The 18,290-nt window shown below is 36.8% G+C and overlaps 1 protein-coding gene across 6 annotated transcripts in view; it reads left to right on the top strand.

The window, feature by feature from the left end:
- The window catches only part of dnm3a (dynamin 3a), a 50,075-nt gene that overhangs the window by 28,880 nt on the left and 2,905 nt on the right, over positions 1-18,290 (top strand). For 5 of the 6 annotated variants that reach the window (XR_014629971.1, XR_014629972.1, XM_084432487.1 and 2 more), the window contains 5 exons: positions 963-1,072; positions 7,791-7,902; positions 10,681-10,845; positions 12,341-12,576; positions 13,416-13,571. Coding sequence is in view for 4 of the 6 variants with exons in the window: in XM_084432487.1 (XP_084288613.1) it covers positions 963-1,072; positions 7,791-7,902; positions 10,681-10,845; positions 12,341-12,576; positions 13,416-13,571 (779 nt within the window). In the remaining 2 variants the exon portion in view is untranslated. Of the gene's footprint in view, positions 1-962; positions 1,073-7,790; positions 7,903-10,680; positions 11,001-12,340; positions 12,577-13,415; positions 13,572-18,290 lie in introns of those variants that run through there. The other variant, XM_084432489.1, reaches the window with a different exon arrangement.

Below are 18,290 nucleotides of genomic sequence, written 5' to 3' on the forward strand. Positions count from 1 at the left end.
ACATGTGGGCCCTCACACTCTATCTCTCAATTCCTCTTTCATTCTTTTTCCTTCTTTCTTTCTCAAATCTTTACTCAAAAAGTGAAAACTAGTGGCATCTCTCATGTGCATTTTTTTAAGTCCTGGGTCTGAATCCATCCTGAGGATGATCACATGGATCTACAGTAGATTATTTCTTTGTTTCTTTGCTCCTGGCTTTCTTCCTTGTAGTAATTTTCCCTAGTTCACACCATTTTAGAGATTCAGTTAAAGAGATTGTTCAGCCAAAAATGAATATTCTGTCATTATTTGCTCACCCTGATGTTGTTCCAAACCTGTATTTTCTTTCTGGAACAGAAAGGAAGAATGTCCCGATCACTCTTTTCCATGCATTTGCAATGAATAGGGACAGAAGCCTTCAAGCTCCCTAAAGGATACAAAACACCATAAAAGTTTCATTAAAGCGGTTCATACAATGCCCGCTAAATTCCAAGTCTTCTGAAGCTATAAAAACTTGAGAGCAATAAAAGTCTTGAGTTTACAAGAGATGTCTGATTCCAGAAAAAAAATAGTTCTTTTGAAACAGAGGTATTTAATTAATTGGTTGATCTTGCTCACAGAAGTGATCTGAATGATTTGTTCATGAATTGGACTGATCCAGTTCTCAAGTTCTACTCACTGCCTCAATGATTCAGTGGTGAATAGCTCACTAGAGGGGAAGATTATCAGTAAACGATGACTTGAAATTTGTGACAATAATATTTTGAAGCTGGAAATCTCCAGTCACAAATCATTGTAATTAAATGGAAAAGAGCAACCAGTACAGACTTAAGATTTTTCTCTTTTTACTCATAAAGTTGCTTATTAAGATTTGCTTCTCAAAAATTTGCCATGTGTGAATGTTAAAAAAGGTTCCCAGAAATGCTGTCTAGGTAGGCAGCTCACTAAGTCTTAAGATGTCCATTGTCTGTCTCATTTTCTAGGAAAAAGAGAAGAAATATATGCTTCCTCTGGACAACCTGAAGGTGCGGGACATAGAAAAGGGCTTTATGTCCAGCAAACATGTCTTTGCCATCTTTAACACGGAGCAGAGGTCAGTTACAACAATTTTTTTTACATGTTTTTTCAGAGAACATACATTTTCATCTTTAAAAAGATGATCAAACTTTAAATTTAAATATACAGTTGTGGTTATTGGCACCCCTGTTAAATATGATCAAAGATGACTGTAAAAATAAATCTGCATTGTTTATCCTTTTGATCTTTCATTCAAAGATTTAGCAAAAATCTTTCATTGAAGTAAAATAATTGATAATGTGGGGAAAATCACATTATGCAATAAACGTTTTTCTCTAAAACACGTTGGACACAATTATTGGCACCTCTAGAAAAATATACTATATAGTATATATAAAAGTATATTCCCATTAATATTTACGTTTTTTAGCACATCAGGGTGACTAGGAGCATGAAATTGTCTAGCTATGACTTCTTGTTTCACAGGAGTATAAATATGAGGAAACACAAAGGCCAAATTCCCTTAATCATCCATCACAATGAGTAAAACCAAAGAATATAGTTCTAATGTGCAGCAAAAGATTGAGCTTTACAAAATAGAAAGTGGCTGTAAGAAAATAGCTATAGAATTGAAAATCCCCATTTTGACCATCAGGGCAATAATTAAGAAGTTCCAATCAACTAAAGATGTCATGAATCTGCCAGGAAGAGGGCGTGTGTCTATATTGTCTTAATGCGCAGCGAGGAGGAAAGTTTGAGTGGCCAAAGACTCTCCAATGATCACAGATGGAGAATTGCAGAGATTAGTTGAGTCTTGGGGTCAGAAAGCCTAAAAAATATATATCAAACATCCCCTAAATCACCACATGTTGTTTGGGAGGGTTTCAAGAAAAATCCTCTCTGCTCATCTGAAAACAAACTGCAGCATATTCAGTTGTCAGACACGACTGGAACTTCAAAAGGGACTGGGTTCTATGGTCAGATGAAACTATAAAAAGAGCTTTTTGGCAGCATATCCACCAGATGGCCACAGGTCCTGGACATCTTATTCAGATGGTATCATGGATTCTATCAAATACCAGTTATCTTATCAGTTTTACTTCAATGAAAGGTTAGATTTTTGCAATTTTTTTGAATGAAAGATCAAAAGGATAAACAATGCAGATTTATTTTACAGCCATCTTTGATCATATTTAACTGGGGTGCCATTCATTCTGAACACAACTGTATCATCAGTTGAGCCCAATCAGATGACTATTAAAAGGTACGATCAGGTTTTATCAAGATATTATTATTTTTACATTTAGATAGCCTACATATGTAAAGCAGAAGGCCATGTGACCGAAAAGCTTGAATGAAGCATGTTTGGCTCTAGATAAAAATATTAGAGGATGTAGCGCCGAAAGATCATTAAAATAAACAACCCTGAACTCTTGTGGTGTGAACCACTCCATTGTTTTGACGCATTGCTCAATTTAACTAGAAACGGTAAAACGTTGCTACCGTTCTCATTATGTCTTGCGGTTCGGTTGAAACCAAGCCGGGGTCTGGAACCGGACCGCGGTCCGCTATTTGAGGATGCCTGTTATAGACAAACCCCACACAGCTAAAAGAGAGTTAACTGTGACCAGTGTGAGTGTTTGTCTCTGTGTGTTTTGAGATCCCAGCCATTAAAATGAATTGTCTGGTGGACAATGAAATGGGTGAAAAAATCCCATAGACTTACAAACAGGGAGGGACACCATCCTGGCAATTTTTTTTTGCATGGGCGAGCACCACTCACATTTTCAGGAAATGTAGAAATTAATTATTGTTGTTGAGTTATTCTATTAGAGGTATTTTAGAGAAGACTTTAATATTTTCTCTCTTTCTGTCTCTCTCTCTCTCGCACACACACATACACGTGACACACACACACATTCCATTCTACAATGTCTGGAATATTAATCCGTTATTTAGAGCTCTCTTCTCCTCTTTTAATATGTTTCTCTGTGCCACAACCAGGCTTTTTTTCCTTCTGTTTTTTTTTTTTCTCTGATGCAATTTGTACTCTGAGCTCCTGGCTGCTTTCTAATAGAGGCTTTCTCAGAGTCTGTTACCCCGTGTCATTACCAGGCATGATAAATATAATAAGAAGTCGCTTTTTAAGTGTTGCTGTCCTATTCAGCTGCGAAGAGCGACAGGATATTTTGTCAGTCAGTTGGTTTCTTTTTCTGTGGTGTCGCACTGGGTAGCCCCGCCTATGGTGAAATCTCATTGGTCCAAAATCCTGCTCCAGACAACTGTATCATAATAGTCAAATGTGTAATTTTTTTCTATGTTACAATGCCAAACTTAATTTTCAGTGACAACTACAAGTTTGAGGTTGGTAAGATTTTTGTTATGTTTTTGAAAGAAGTGTCTTGGCTCACCAAGGCTGCATTTATTTGATCAAAAAACAGTTCAAACAGTAATATTGTGAGATATTATTACAATTTAAAGTAACCGATTTCTATTTTAATATATTAACATATTTTGAAATGGAATTTATTAATGTGATGTCAAAGCTGAAGTTTCTGCATCATTACTCAAGTCTTCAGTGTCACATGATCCTTCAGAAATCATTCTAATATGATGATTTGCTGCTCAAGAAACATTTCAGATTATTATCAATGTTGAAAACAGAACTTTGTGCTGCTTAATCTTTTTTAATAGAAGGTAAAAAAAATATAAAATAAAAAAAAAGCATTTATTGGAAATAGAAACCTTTTGTAACATTAATCAATTGAATGCATCCTCAATGAATAAAAGTAATATTTCTTACCGACCCCAATCTTTTTATCGGTAATCAAGATAATTTTATTATTTATGGTAATTGTGTTTGACAATGTCAAAAGCCTAAGATTCACTGCAAAGGCAATTAATTAGCCGCCAGTGAGCATGTCACACTAACCGATCCAAGACTGTTGATTTTGCCTTGCAATGAAAATTGTCTCAAGGAGAGTGCAGTGGATTCACATCTGGTGGTCACGGCACACACACACACTTAAACACGCATGCCCTTCTACAGGGGCTTATAACTCAATTTTACATGCACACCTTTATATTTTCTAACATAAACACACTCTAACTTCACAGTAATACTTCACAAAGAGCACGACGGGAACAGGGGGCGCATTAGGACACGCTTTGACACATTCCTGGCCAGTCTCTACTTCAATGTCTCTCTCTATCCTCTCAGTCTCTAACATTCTGTCTCTACGAGCGCAGCCTCTTTAGTTTCGAGTGCGGGTGTGTCTGGGATTGATTAGCTGCTTAATTGGAGAGATGTTGGTATGCTGCGGTGAGCGTGCACGCACACACACACACACACCCACACCCACACACACAGCTTTGACACTGAGAGAGGCATGGCAGACTATTGTAAACACACCCAGGGCTGCACCACAATCAATCAGATGCTCTCTCACACACACACACACACACACACACACACACACACACACACACACACACACACACACACACACACACACACACACACACACACACATCCATCACTTCAAGCACTCTGTATAAAGATATTCAAGCTCTCATAAACTCCACACTCATTCCCGCTCACCAGCAGAAACATACCACCCAGCACTCAGAAAAATCCCCTTTTCTTCTCTCTTGCTACACACACACACACACACACACACACACACACACGTGTTCTAATGACCTAGTGATTCATACTGTGCCTTTTACACCCACCAACTCCCTAGTGTCAGAGCGACCAGTGATGTCAGGCGGTAGATGTCGTTTTTGTTTCAGCAGTGACACCAGTCTGGCATGGGACGCGAGAAGTGCTCATGAGAAAAGCAGAGAGCTTTTTCGTCCACTTTCTTCCACATTTTTTGCATCAGTGTGCATTGCATCCGGGTTCATATGTGACGGCGAGTAGTTATGTGCGGTTCTGGACTCACTCAAGACTGTGATTAAAGGAATGCTTTGGGTTTAACATATGCTATGACATCTGAAACGATTACCACAGACAATAATTACAACCCGCTCATCAGTTTGTTAAAACAAACAAAAGTAGTTTTTTTTGTAATGCATTTACAAAGGAAACCTCTCCTCATAGACTTCCATTGTTAGTGCATTACAGTAAATGCGATTTTAGTTTTGTTTTTACAAACTGATGGATGGAAACATAACATGTTTAACTCTTTCCCTGCCTCTTTCCCTGCTATTTATGAGACAACGCTTACCTGCCATTGACGGAAATGTCCAGCTCTCTGTGTTTTCACTGTTATATGGTAGGGGGCGCTATTACACATCTTCTGAAAGAGTACTGAATCTTCTGATCAAAACACAGGCAAAAAAGAAACAGAAACAAGCGATAGCATATGTAAGCAGATGCATATGTAAAATAATGCGATCATCAACATTAAACAGCATATAAATCAAAACTGCCTAATGTTACAGAATTAAATTTTGACCCAGGATGAGCTATAAGACTGTGAAACTTTGGGGGTGTTGATGGACTCGATCTACTCCAACTATTTTTTGATCATTGTTCTGAATCCGATCCGGATGTCGTCTTTGACAAAGACATGATTTTTTCAGCTTTTTACTCAAAATGTTGCTTTTTTTATTAAACTTGCCAAGTGTTGATTAAAAAAATGTATTCAGCTAGAATTTTTTTTTTTTTTTTAAGCTGAGGCTCTGTTCTTTCTTTTGATATATTGCATGTTCAGATATTCATACAACAAAATATTCTGGGGCCCATGAAAATGTGAAAATGATAAAAAATGCTGGCGGTGGCTGGCAACTTTTTTTTTTTAAATCGCTGGAGGTGAAAGAGTTAACAAGTTTCCAGTGTTATTATAGTTAACTAAAACTAAAACGAGACTATTAAAAGTCGTTAATTAAAATAAAGCTAATAATGAATCAAATAATTATTAAAATCAATATAATATTAGATAAAAAACATTTAAAAAATTAAGTTGGCACAGAAGTTGCGATAGTCTTTTCTTCCCTGTTGTGACACACATAAACACATATATATATATATATATATATATAATTTTTCCTTTTGGAATTGTTGGATCATTGTCGTTTGCTGTAGAACTTAGTCAGGTTAGACACCATATTGAATTTAACACAAATGGAAATGAGGCTGTGAGGAATAAACAGTTTTTACAATGGCACACACTGTATAAAGGCTCTTAGATCACTTCATTTTCACAAATTACTTTATACTTATAAGCGCCACTTATAAAGATCTATTGTGCACGCACCTTTGGCGTGAGCACGAAACCTGCAGCATGCAATACTGCAACCCCGCGCCGAAATTCAGGACATGTAACACCAACACTATTCAACCGGAGTGAATGAGACGAGTGAGTGAACGGAGGCAGGTGCGTGTCAAACCGTCAATTCACCGTCGGAGAGAAGAAGAGTGAGAACTCGCAGCTGGTATCGGTGTATCGATACTGCAGAAAAGGAGTATTGGAACCGTTTCAGATATTTTAAATTTTTTTTTTACAAGGTCACATGAATAAAAAATAAAAGAATGATTTGCACTTATAATTCATTTATAATTAATGCTGAAATATTCCATAAAAAAATAATAAGTCAAAAATGACAAAAGCACATAACCAAAACTCAAACTAAAAAAAGAAAGAAAAAAAAGCTAATTCAAAATATATATAAAAAAATACTATAATAGTATATAAATAATACTGAAATAACACAAGAATTTGGGATATGATCTAAGCTTCAGTTAAAACATAATAAGCCCCGTAAACGTAGCCAAATATTATTTTTGGATGCACACAGATTGTTTTGTTGATGTTGTGCATACTCAATTTTAGGTCTAAATCCTTTTAAAAGTCAGAGCCGTACTTTGTGGTTTTGGAATGGCAAATAAAGTTCAGTACATTCACAACCGCCGCAGTTATCCTGCCATAAATATCATGAACTACCAATGAATTATGAATCGTTTAACCGCAAAACTGTATTCCACACATTACACCTTATTAGGAGGGTCTGCAAAGCAAATGATGTTTGGATGCTTGGATCAGTGTATCGCTTAGGCAGTCATATACAGTGTGTAAACGTTTGGACTAAACGGTTATAAAAAATAATTTATCAGTTATAGCAATTAGTAGCACTGAGTCATATCTGAGCTTGCAAAAACAGTGTTTTGTAGCTGAGTTTTATGAGATCGAAGCATGTGAGAATGTGGTTGCTTTGGTGTGTGGGTTTGTTTTAGTGTATGCATGTCCGAATTGACCCGGTCTTAGGCCATGTTCTTGTAGCCGTTTTCTTATCAGCCGCAGACTAAATCAAATACACGCTGGTACGTTATACTTTAAGCCTCTTACCCCACAGGCACAACAATGAGAAACAATAGCCACAAAAAGAGAGAAATAAGAGGGAAACAAAAGGAGGAGAGGAACAACAGTATAATTAGGGGGAATGTGGAACAGATGGAGAGAGATGGGCTCCAGATTCCTGCCTTTCTCGGAGCAAGGGGAAAAAAGAGGGAGAGAGAAACTGGGTAGAAAGATACGAGACAAAAGTAAAAAGTGGGAATGGGAATGACGGATAAAAAGTTGAGATAGGACAAAACCTTGGGAATTTTTTTTATTAGAATCAGATTGGAAAGAGTGAATTTTCATCTTAAACAGGGTAGAAGGGGTGGTCTGGGGTTTGTGGTTTTGGACAGATGATATGTGTGAGCGAGAGAGGGTTTTGCTGCGTTTGTTTGTGCGGGAGTGTACGTGCTGCCATGGGAACCAGCTAACAGATTACTTTCCCTGTAGGAACGTGTATAAGGACTACAGGCATCTGGAGCTGGCCTGTGACACTCAGGACGATGTGGACAGCTGGAAGGCCTCTCTGCTGCGAGCTGGGGTTTACCCAGAGAAAACCACTGTAAGCACGGGAACCCATTGGATTTTGTACCTGTACGCTAAAACCTGTGGCCTAATACTTCAAAATAAAGGTTTCAATTTAAACCAAAAAGGGCTTTATAGCCAGATGCCATGTGGAAATTTATAAGCTCCACTCAAAACTTTTTATTCCCTAGTTCTTAAAACCAACACCATGTGTTAGTGCTTTAAAGGAATAGTGAAAAATATATATATGTCACCCCATGGCTTTTTCTTTCTTGGAACACAAAAGGAGAAGTTCTTAAGAAAGTTCATGCTGCTCTTTTCCATACAATTAAAGCAGACCAGACCAAAAATGCACCATAGAAGTAGTTTATGAAACTTATGTGTCATATTCCATCCCTGCCTCTGAATATGCCTACTTCCCTACAAAAAAACTATATGAAATGAGTAGTATGTCTGAATTTGTAGTATTCATAAAACAGTAGGTGAAAAGTACCTGAATGACCTACTACTTCCACTGAAAAGTGTGCATCCAATGGACAATTTACTGTCCCATGAGGCTACGGTAGGAGTTGTGAATGGCAGTGAAGTGACACAACTGGCGCTGTTGACAACATGAAATTTCATTCATGCTACACACATTCATAATATGTATAGAACAACATTTTTAAGGTTAGCTTGAAAATTCACCCTATTGATTTTCTAAATGCATGTTATGGATCTTATTGTGAGTGATTCATATGTGCATGAAATGAAATCTGAAATATGATGAAATCTCATCTCTTTCTTACAGTCGACTTCAAGCTCACATTCAGCCGAGATCTGCCTTTAAACAATGGATAGAAGTTTTTTCTTTTTCAATAGTCTGGTTCAGTGTGATGTACGTCACTATATGTAAGAAAATATATTTTTCATCGCAACTTTGATCCTCATGAAGTTTGTTCCTCATCAAATGTAGTATCAGATAGTATTTGATTTCAGATGCAGCTCTTTTTTATTTGCCTTTGCATAATTGGCATGTATACATATTTAAACTTCATATTCAAGCGATTTGTTAGGAGACAATGAGAACCCCCCAAAAAAGATTATATGGCTTCAAAAGACTTGGATTACAGTCATATGTAGAACTTTTATGTCGATTTTGTTGTTCTTTTTGCATTAGTCCACATTCACTTTTATTGTATGGAAAAAAGTAGTGTGAACATTATGCCTAACTTCTCTTTTTGTGTTCCATAGAAGAAAGTAAATGATGACAGAATATTAATTTGAGTAAACTATTGAATCCAGAAACCAATACTGAGGAACCTATGAAATAGCATCAGCATTTGGCAATCTCCAAAGTGCCAAATGATTAACTCAAGAATCCTTTAATGAACCTTAAAGGGATAGTTCACCCAGAAATGAAAATTGTGTCTTGTCTTCACGTACTCACCCTCATGTCGCTCCAAACCAATAAGTCTTTTATTCATCTTCAAAACATAAATGAAGATAATTTTAACGAAACCTGAGAGATTTCTATCTTTCCTGAAAGTCAATTCCACCAAAATGTTGATGCTTCATAAAGTTCTGAAGACATTGTATGAGAAATCCATATGAATTGAGTGGTTTAATCCAAGTCTTCTGAAGACATGGGACATCAAATATGGTAAACAGAAGCTCAACTGTACTTGCTTGATGAACAAACCTCACTAGTTCTTGCACGTCCAACAAGGATGTGCTCTATGTATGGGCGTCGATCAATGTTTATATGTGAATAAAAGCCTAAGTTAAATCTGTTCATCATATAAAGCGATTGTGTCTGGATTAAACTGCTCGTTTCGTATGGTTTATTTTAACAATGTCTTTATGAGCTTTTGTCAGTGTTTTGGTGCAGTACATTTTCCAAATTAATTCAAAATCTTATTCAAATATATCCTAATTTGGGTTTCGAAGATGAACCTGAAAGTATGGGTTTGGAACAACATTAGGTTGAATGATGATGACAGAATTTTCATTTTTGGGTGAACTATCCCAGAAAAAAATTCAAAGAAACAATGAAGAACCTTTATTTTTAATGTCCTAATTTCCCATTCTTTACAAACTGCAGTGTTTCAAGAATTGTACAGAGATTATACATCCACATAATAGCCAGGCCCATACGGCATCTATGCACATAGAGTGTTGCAGAAACCTCCATATATTTCTGCAGAACTGGAGCGCCTCTCGTTTTACACATTTCACATTTTATTGCTCAGAATTCTACAAATTTTGCTCTAAAATCAGCACATAAAAAGTAGATTCCATCGAGGCCTTCTAATAACGTAGTGGACTGTAGTTCGGATAGCTCGCACTTCTGTAGCGTTTCTCTCTCTGTGTGTGTGTGTTACTCTACGGCTGCAGGCTTCATGGTGGCTGTGCTCTGGGGTCAGAAGCTCTGCTGCATTCCTCAGCTCTTGTGTCACACCATGGAGGATCAGCGAGGGAGGGGGCTCTGAGCTCTGTTTCTAATCAGCTCCCTTGCTTTTTTTCTTCACGCTCCCCTCCATCCCCCTCTTTCTGTCTTTATGTATGCTTTGGAGCTACATGTTGAGTGATGTCACAGTTCTGTCAGGGTTCCCCATAATTTGCTTTGACAGAAGTCAACCACACCCCCTCCGACAGTCACTGAAGTAACACTCATTATTTCCTTGCTTCTCGTCTTTTTATCCCCCAGTATCTTTTTTCCCCGGCCTAGTTCTCTTCATGTATGCGCACTCATTGCCCTCTGAAACATCTTTCTCTTCCCTCTATGCTGATTGTACCTTTCCCATCCAGATTTGTCTTTTTTCTGATTGGTCAGGTGGATGGAGAGAGTTCAGGCCAGGCGGAGAGCTTCTCCATGGACCCTCAGCTAGAGCGTCAGGTCGAGACCATCCGCAACCTGGTGGACTCGTACATGAGCATCGTCTACAAAAGCATTCGAGACCTAATGCCCAAGACCATCATGCACCTCGTCATCAACAATGTCTGTGCCCTTTGCATCTTACACTGACATAACATCCGATACAGAAGGAAAAACAATGAAATCACATCAAATACATTTGTTTTAAAATGTCTACCCAAATACTTTTTAAGTAAGATGAAGAGATTATGTACTTTTTTGTAAATTTATATTTGATAAAAAACATACTGGTAACATTAGGTCTTCTCACAGGGAAACTTGTTTTACGGTTTATGTAATGTATAGCATTTCTAGTTTATTTTTTTAGTTTATTTATTACATTCTTTTTTTTAAATACTATAACAAATATTCTATTTCTAAACACTATGACCAGTAGAAACGTGTTAAATGTCTAAATATAGACCTGTATACTTCTAAACCTTATAGTTAGATATTTCAAAACTTTTTTGCACTTGAATTGTTACAGCAATAGTATTCAAAATGTATTTTGGGTCAGAACATTTTTATTTTTTTATATTGTGATATTTAGAAATATGAACTTTTGATTCCATGTGTGGGCAGTTTTCAGTGTAAATAAATGTACCATCTTTTTGGCCCAATTAATTTATGTTTCAAAAAACTATTTCAGACTATTTTGTTTCACTGTGGACTTTATATTCAAGGGCACGTTTAATTCAAGGACAATAACTAAAACGTTTGTAAGTTTTAAGTTTTAATAAGCGTTCTAATTCTATGAGAATAACAAACTCCACACCACTACTTTAACAATAACGACTTGGGGTGTAACAATATATTGTGTCACAATAAATGCAACAATATGTATCGTGGATAGTGACAATATGTATTGTGTATTGTTCACCCAAAATGAAAATTACTGTGAGAAAAAATTCAAGTTTACAGTGTTTCAGTGTCAGTACTACATTAAACTACTATATATAATGTTGAATATAATGTATAATAATGCAATGGGGGAATATTTGTGGGTCCTGATAATGCCAAATGTCTTATGTTACCAGTAAAAACCATATCCCCCTATTGCCAAATGTCTTGGAGTATCGCAATAATATCGTATCGTGAGTTCAGTTTCGTGATATGTATCAAATTGTGACATGAGGGTATCGTTACACCCCTAATACTGACAGGGGAACAATATCGTTGGAATCACATTCGGAATTTTTTTTTTCCAGTTGATGAATTCAAAAAACATTTACTGCCAATCAGGAACCATCGGACTTTAAAGATCTTGAACATATAAAGTGTCAGACAACATAACTGCAGCGCGTGCTTATAATAAACACAATGTTATCATCCCTTGGATGCCAGTATAGTTCTCGTTATAATTATCGTTCTTGGTGTGAACAGCCTTTGTGTAGTTGGCTGTTCAGCTAGTCATGTAATCTCAACATGAAGCGGGAACCATCCTAATGCAGAATAAAACAGCTTTTTTAGGCTACGGATATAACTATGTCATCATCTCAATGTATTTTTTTATACATTTTGTCTAAACTCGGCCTATTCAGCTTTTCTTTTTATATATTTCTATATTCTTCATCCGTAGGTAGAGGAGTTTATCCACGCTGAGTTGCTGGCTCAATTGTATTCTTCAGGAGATCAGTACTCTCTGATGGATGAGTCTCCTGAACAGGCCCTGCGCAGAGAGGAGGTGCTGCGTACCCACGCCACATTGAAGGAAGCTCTAAACATCATCACTGACATCTCCACCTCTACCATCTCCACCCCGTTGCCACCCCCCGTGGATAACTCCTGGCTTCACAGTGGCTCGCTACACCGAAGGTACTTCATCTCTCCACTTCCTGTTCAAGATGTCTCCATCATCAGTCCACCTCATCATCCAGCGGTGCTGTTCTGTACTTGACCCCTAGAGTTTAAACCAGCACATAATTAATGGTGGACAGTTGGCACTAACGCAGAGTGAATCACAAGGATTCCAGGAAATATCATGGAATTGTGTTTTCCAGGCCTAGAAAACTATTTGAGATTAATAAAAAATTATCAGGAAAGTCATGGAAATGTATTTTTTCTTGTGTTGGATGCTGTAGAGTAAAACCCACAGTGTTGTCCAGTATACGAGTTGGATTGGTTCTTTTAAATGAATTGTTGAACCATTTATTAGAGAATTTGTCTGAATCAAAATGATTCTTTAAAACTGTTATCCAGTAAACACATATGACTGCAAAGGTAATGGAAATGTTATACCCCACCCACACTGTTAATCATTCGGGCCCTATCATATACCCGGTGCAATGCAGCGCCAGGCGCGACGCAAGTGTTTATTGCTCGTTTCAGTCCGACGCAGTTATCATTTTCACGTCCTGCGCCACGTTGACTAAATAGCAAATGCATTTGCGCCCATGGGCGTGCTGGTCTGCAAGGCGCATTGTTGGCGCGTTGCTATTTTGAGGCACTGAAATAGATTTGCCATGTTTGTGTGCTGCTGCGCATCCCTGTGTGTGTAATAAGCAGAGTGTACGTGCGTTGTGGACCCGCCTATAGGCGCATATTACTAACAAGCTCTTTAAATAACAAAAAAAAAATATTTTGCGTACACTTTAGACCATGTGCTTAGATCGTTAAAATAGGGCCCTTCGTTCACGCCTCTCTCTCTCTCTCAGGTCTCCTCCAGGTTATAGTATCCCTAAGAAGCATCCTGCTCCGGCTGCTCCTTCTCTACCAGTTCGCTTGGAAGGTCCGGACCCACCTGTCTCCAACAGCACAGTCACCACAAACACTAGCAGCCACCCCAAACGAGTCCCTCCTGGTGTTCCCAGGTAAACATCAGATCTGGACCTGAAGTCACACACTAGCTGCTTTAGACCAAGTCTTGGTACATTTCAACAAAATCAATTCCTGTACGCTAAACCCCGACATGATTCATCAACTAATGTTTATCTATTGCATGAAAGGGGATTTCATGTGTGTTCTCTCCATCAACAACACAGCTGAATAAGCCTTTGATTAATAACGTACCCAGTGACTAGGGTGGAATCAGGTGCGTCAGCACTGAAATAGACAGAATATTTTAAATGAAACTCAGTGACCTGTAACTTCACAGCATTTTAAACAGTATTTCAACAGTTTTCCAAGCTTGAAAGCTTTGGTGAACTTGTGGTTTCCTCTTTCCCAGGTTTCACCTTCTGTGACTCTGTTGTACTTTCATAAGTGCTCAGGAAGCAAGGTGCGGTCACGTTAATTTTAGCAAAGTTTCGCATGCAAAAAAAAGAGATGTATGAAGCTCTGCATACATGGAAGTTACTTATAATAAGCAATAAGGCGGCATCCATTTAATAATTTTAATAAATATAATCATTTACACTATGTTATTATTGCATACCATTTAATATACAACAACACTGAGGTGCAAATACTATCTGCCTCTATTTATAAGTATAAATAGCACCTAACTACTATTTACACAGCCTATTGCAAAGAAAATACATAGGTCTACATAGGTAATACATTTTTACATAGGTCTAGTGTAAATAGAATATATCGCTATTTTTAAATAGCATCTATTGCTACTAATTAAATTCAATATAAATATAAATATATATTTATAAATATATAAGATCAATTTAAAAATGGCTTCCACCATGATTCTTTTATTCACATGCACACCCCCAAATCCAAAAGTCAGAAAGTGTTCAGTTGCAACAAACCCCTTAAGTTAAGAAAACAGTTCAGTTATAATTATAGGGTATTATCACTAAGGGTTTTCTGAACCGATGGGTTTTGCTGCAACCGGCTACAGATTTTCCCACTGGTAATTATGGCATTGTGGTGACGTTCATATGCATTTGTCTCATAAATACGCTAATTCTGCCATGGCAGCATATGATTGTTAAAAAACTATTTAAGATCCTCTAGGTTCTGCTATCGTTCCCAAATGTTGGGATTTATGCTCGTACTGAACACAACTAATAGGACTCTCTGTGTCCCAAGAGCGAGGCTTGTTCTTGGATCCGTCTTTAGGATTAGTCTCGAAGCGGAGCGCTCAGAGACCAGAACTCTTTGTGATATATACGCATACCTACCTTCATATGCATGATAGATGAGACCACGTGCTCACCGGTCCCAAAACTACAGCACTAGATCACAGACACTGCTGTCTCCACACAACATGAACATATGGTCTTGAGTGTGAAGGAATAAAAAAAAGAAAAACTTTAACTTCAACATGTCACTGCTCAATCACACAGGCAAACATATTTACATTTTAAGGCTTTTCAAAATGTTCAAGGAACACTGCATTAAAAGTATGTGGGTATTTGTAGGTAAAACACAAACTGTCAAAAAATGTCAAGGTCATATATTCACCACCCAGGAAAGATATAGAATTCTTGTAGAACTTCATGGTATCGTGTTTAATTATACATCATGGTAGTGTTTAAGTGTTTTCTGACTTTAATTTATAATGATTTATTGCACAAAAGCTCATGGTGTCTGGATGATTTCAATTGTATTACACTTTATTATTATTTTTTGTTTTGTTTTGCATTTTAGATATTATTCAAAATTTTAATTTATAACCAATTCAACATTGATATTACATTTATATTCATATAATTTTATATAAAAATCTATTTAGTAGCACTTCATATGAAAATATAAATTATTTTAATTAATATATTACAATATTTAATGTTATAATAATTTAATATAATTTGACCATTTTTTTTTTATATTATCTTTATAGGAATGAGAATTAGTTACAAAAAATGTAATCAATATATTAAACAATTATATTTTATATACAGCCATGGTGAGAATTATTGGCACCCTTAAGGCCCGTTCACACCAAGCACGATAACTATAAAGATAACGATAAAGATATAATTCTAAAAATCGTTCTCCATATTAAAGAATAACCGAGTTCACACCACAACTATAACGATAAAGATATGAGGAACGATATCGTTGGGATCACTTTCAGAACGATTTTTTTCCAGCTGTCAAACGATAAAACACTGACAGTCAATCAGAATCCATTCTAATTTAAAGGTCTCGCGCATTTAAAATGGGGCGGGCGCGCGCGTGCTTAGAATAAAAAGACCGTTATCGTTCGTTGGTGTGGACGCATATATAGTTATCTTTATCGTTATCTTTATAGTTATCGTGCTTGGTGTGAACGGGCCTTTAGTAAATATGAACAAAGAAGCCTGTAAAAATAAATCTGCATTGGTAATCCTTTTGATCTTTTATTCAGAAAAATGCACAAAATTCTAACCTTTCATTGAAGTAAATTAATTGAAAATGTGGGGAAACATCTCTTTATGAAATAAATGGGACAATTATTAGCACCCTTTTATTGAATACTTTTTGCAGCCTCCTTTTTCCAAGATAATAGCTCTGATTGTTCTCCTATAATGCCTGATGAGTTTGGAGAACACCTAACAAGAGATCAGAGACCATTCCTCCATACAGAATCTCCAGATCCTTCAGATCCATGTTGGCGCTTCGTCTCTTCAGTTCAGCCCACTCAGTTTCTATAGGGTTCAGGTCAGAGGACTGGGATGGTCATGGCAAAAGCTTAAAGAGTAACTCGTCAAAATTGAAACTAGGCTTTTTTTGTTCATCTACCTGAGTCAAACTTTCGTGTAAAAGCATAATTAGAATGGAAACGGGCACTTTTAAGATTGACCGTATTTTCGTTTTAGGTCAGAATGCCTTTTGAATGGGAGTGCATGGGGCACTTCTATGATAGCATCAAAATCGCTATTTTTTAAAACACTAAGGAGGCTCGACACAACATAAAACTGTGCTCGAATTATCACCAGGGGCTCTATACATGAACTTGAGCATTGACTACATTGTTTGTGTACACAAAGTTTACTAAAAAGAAAGGTTTTGTACGACTCACTTTATCAGTTAGTGTTTCCGGTGGCTGGAATTTTGTCAGTCAAAAGTAGTCGATCTCCGAATGCAACGTAACACGAGGAGAGTAAAGATGGAAAGCTCCTAAAGCTTGTTTCCATATAAATTCACAGATAATTTTTTATCTAAGTTATCATGCTTTTCAAATTGAAATTACAAGTTCATGACATTTCCTCATATGGAGTCAGTTCATTACGTTGCATACAGAATCTCTCCAGATCCTTCAGATCCATGTTGGTGCTTCTTCTCTTCAGTTCAGCCCACTCAGTTTCTATAGGGTTCAGGTCAGGGGACTGGGATGGCCATGGCAAAAGCTTAATTTTGTGCTCAGTGACCCATTTTTGTGTTGATTTTGATGTTTGTTTTGGATCATTGTCCTGATGGAAGATCCAACCACGGCCCATTATAAGATTTCTAGCAGAAGGCGTCAGGTTAAAAATTTTTATCTGTTGGTATTTGAACAAGATGTCCAGGACCTCCAGCAGAAAAATAGGCCCACAACATTAAAGATCCAGTGGTATATTTAACCGTGGCCATCTGGTGGATATGCTGCCAAAAAGCTATTTTTTTTGTGTTCATCTGACCATAGAATCCAGTCCCTTTTGAAGTTCCAGTCGTGTCTGACAACTGAATATGCTGCAGTTTGTTTTGTGAGCGAGGAGGATTTTTCTTGAAACCCTCCCAAACAACATGTGGTGATGTAGGTGCTGTTTGATAATTTTGTTTAGGCTTTCTGACCCCAAGACTCAACTAATCTCTGCAATTCTCCATCTGTAATCCGTGTAGAGTCTTTTTGGCCACTCAAACTTTCCTCCTTCGCGGCGCATTAAGACAATAAAGACACACGACCTCTTCCAGGGCAGATTCGTAAGGGAATTTGGCCTTTGTGTTTCCTCATATTTAAACTCCTGTGAAACAAGAAGTCATAGCTGGACATGTTCCTAGTCACCCTGGTGTGCTAAAAAATGTAAATATTAATGGGAATATACTTCAGAGATATTTAAATTATATGGGTGCCAATAATGTCCAACGCGTTTTAGAGAAAAACATTTATAAGGCTACATAATGTGATTTTTTGTTTCTGTTACTTCAATGAAAGTTACAAACTTTTTGAATGAAAGATCAAAAGGATAAACAATGCAGATTCATTTTTTACAGCCATCTTTTTACCAAGGGTGCCAATAATACTGACCAGGACTATATTTCACATTATTACTATTTTAATTTAATTTAATTTAGCAATTGTAATGTTACATTTTTTATGTTATATTACATTTATATTATGAGAATTAGATGTCACAGTGCAAAAAAATAAATAAATGTTTTACCCATTTCAAATTTGATATTATACTTGATATTATATACATATATATTTGTTTGTCCTTTTCTTTTTAGTTATACGAATTGTCACAATATCTAAAAATCTTAATAATGCTAAAAATAAACTTAATTTTCTTTTTATACAAATTATGTGTTTGTTTGTTTTTCTTTGGATTTGGGCCTGGGATATTATCTGGACATTTCTTAGCGAGATTCAGACGTCACTTGAGATGGGTGGAGGTCTTGTTGAAAATGTGGTTTTCATATTTGATTCCCCATTGTCAGCGCAGAGTCTC

Source organism: Rutilus rutilus (genome assembly GCF_951802725.1).
Source record: "Rutilus rutilus genome assembly, chromosome: 15".
Taxonomy (NCBI): Eukaryota; Metazoa; Chordata; class Actinopteri; order Cypriniformes; family Leuciscidae; genus Rutilus; species Rutilus rutilus.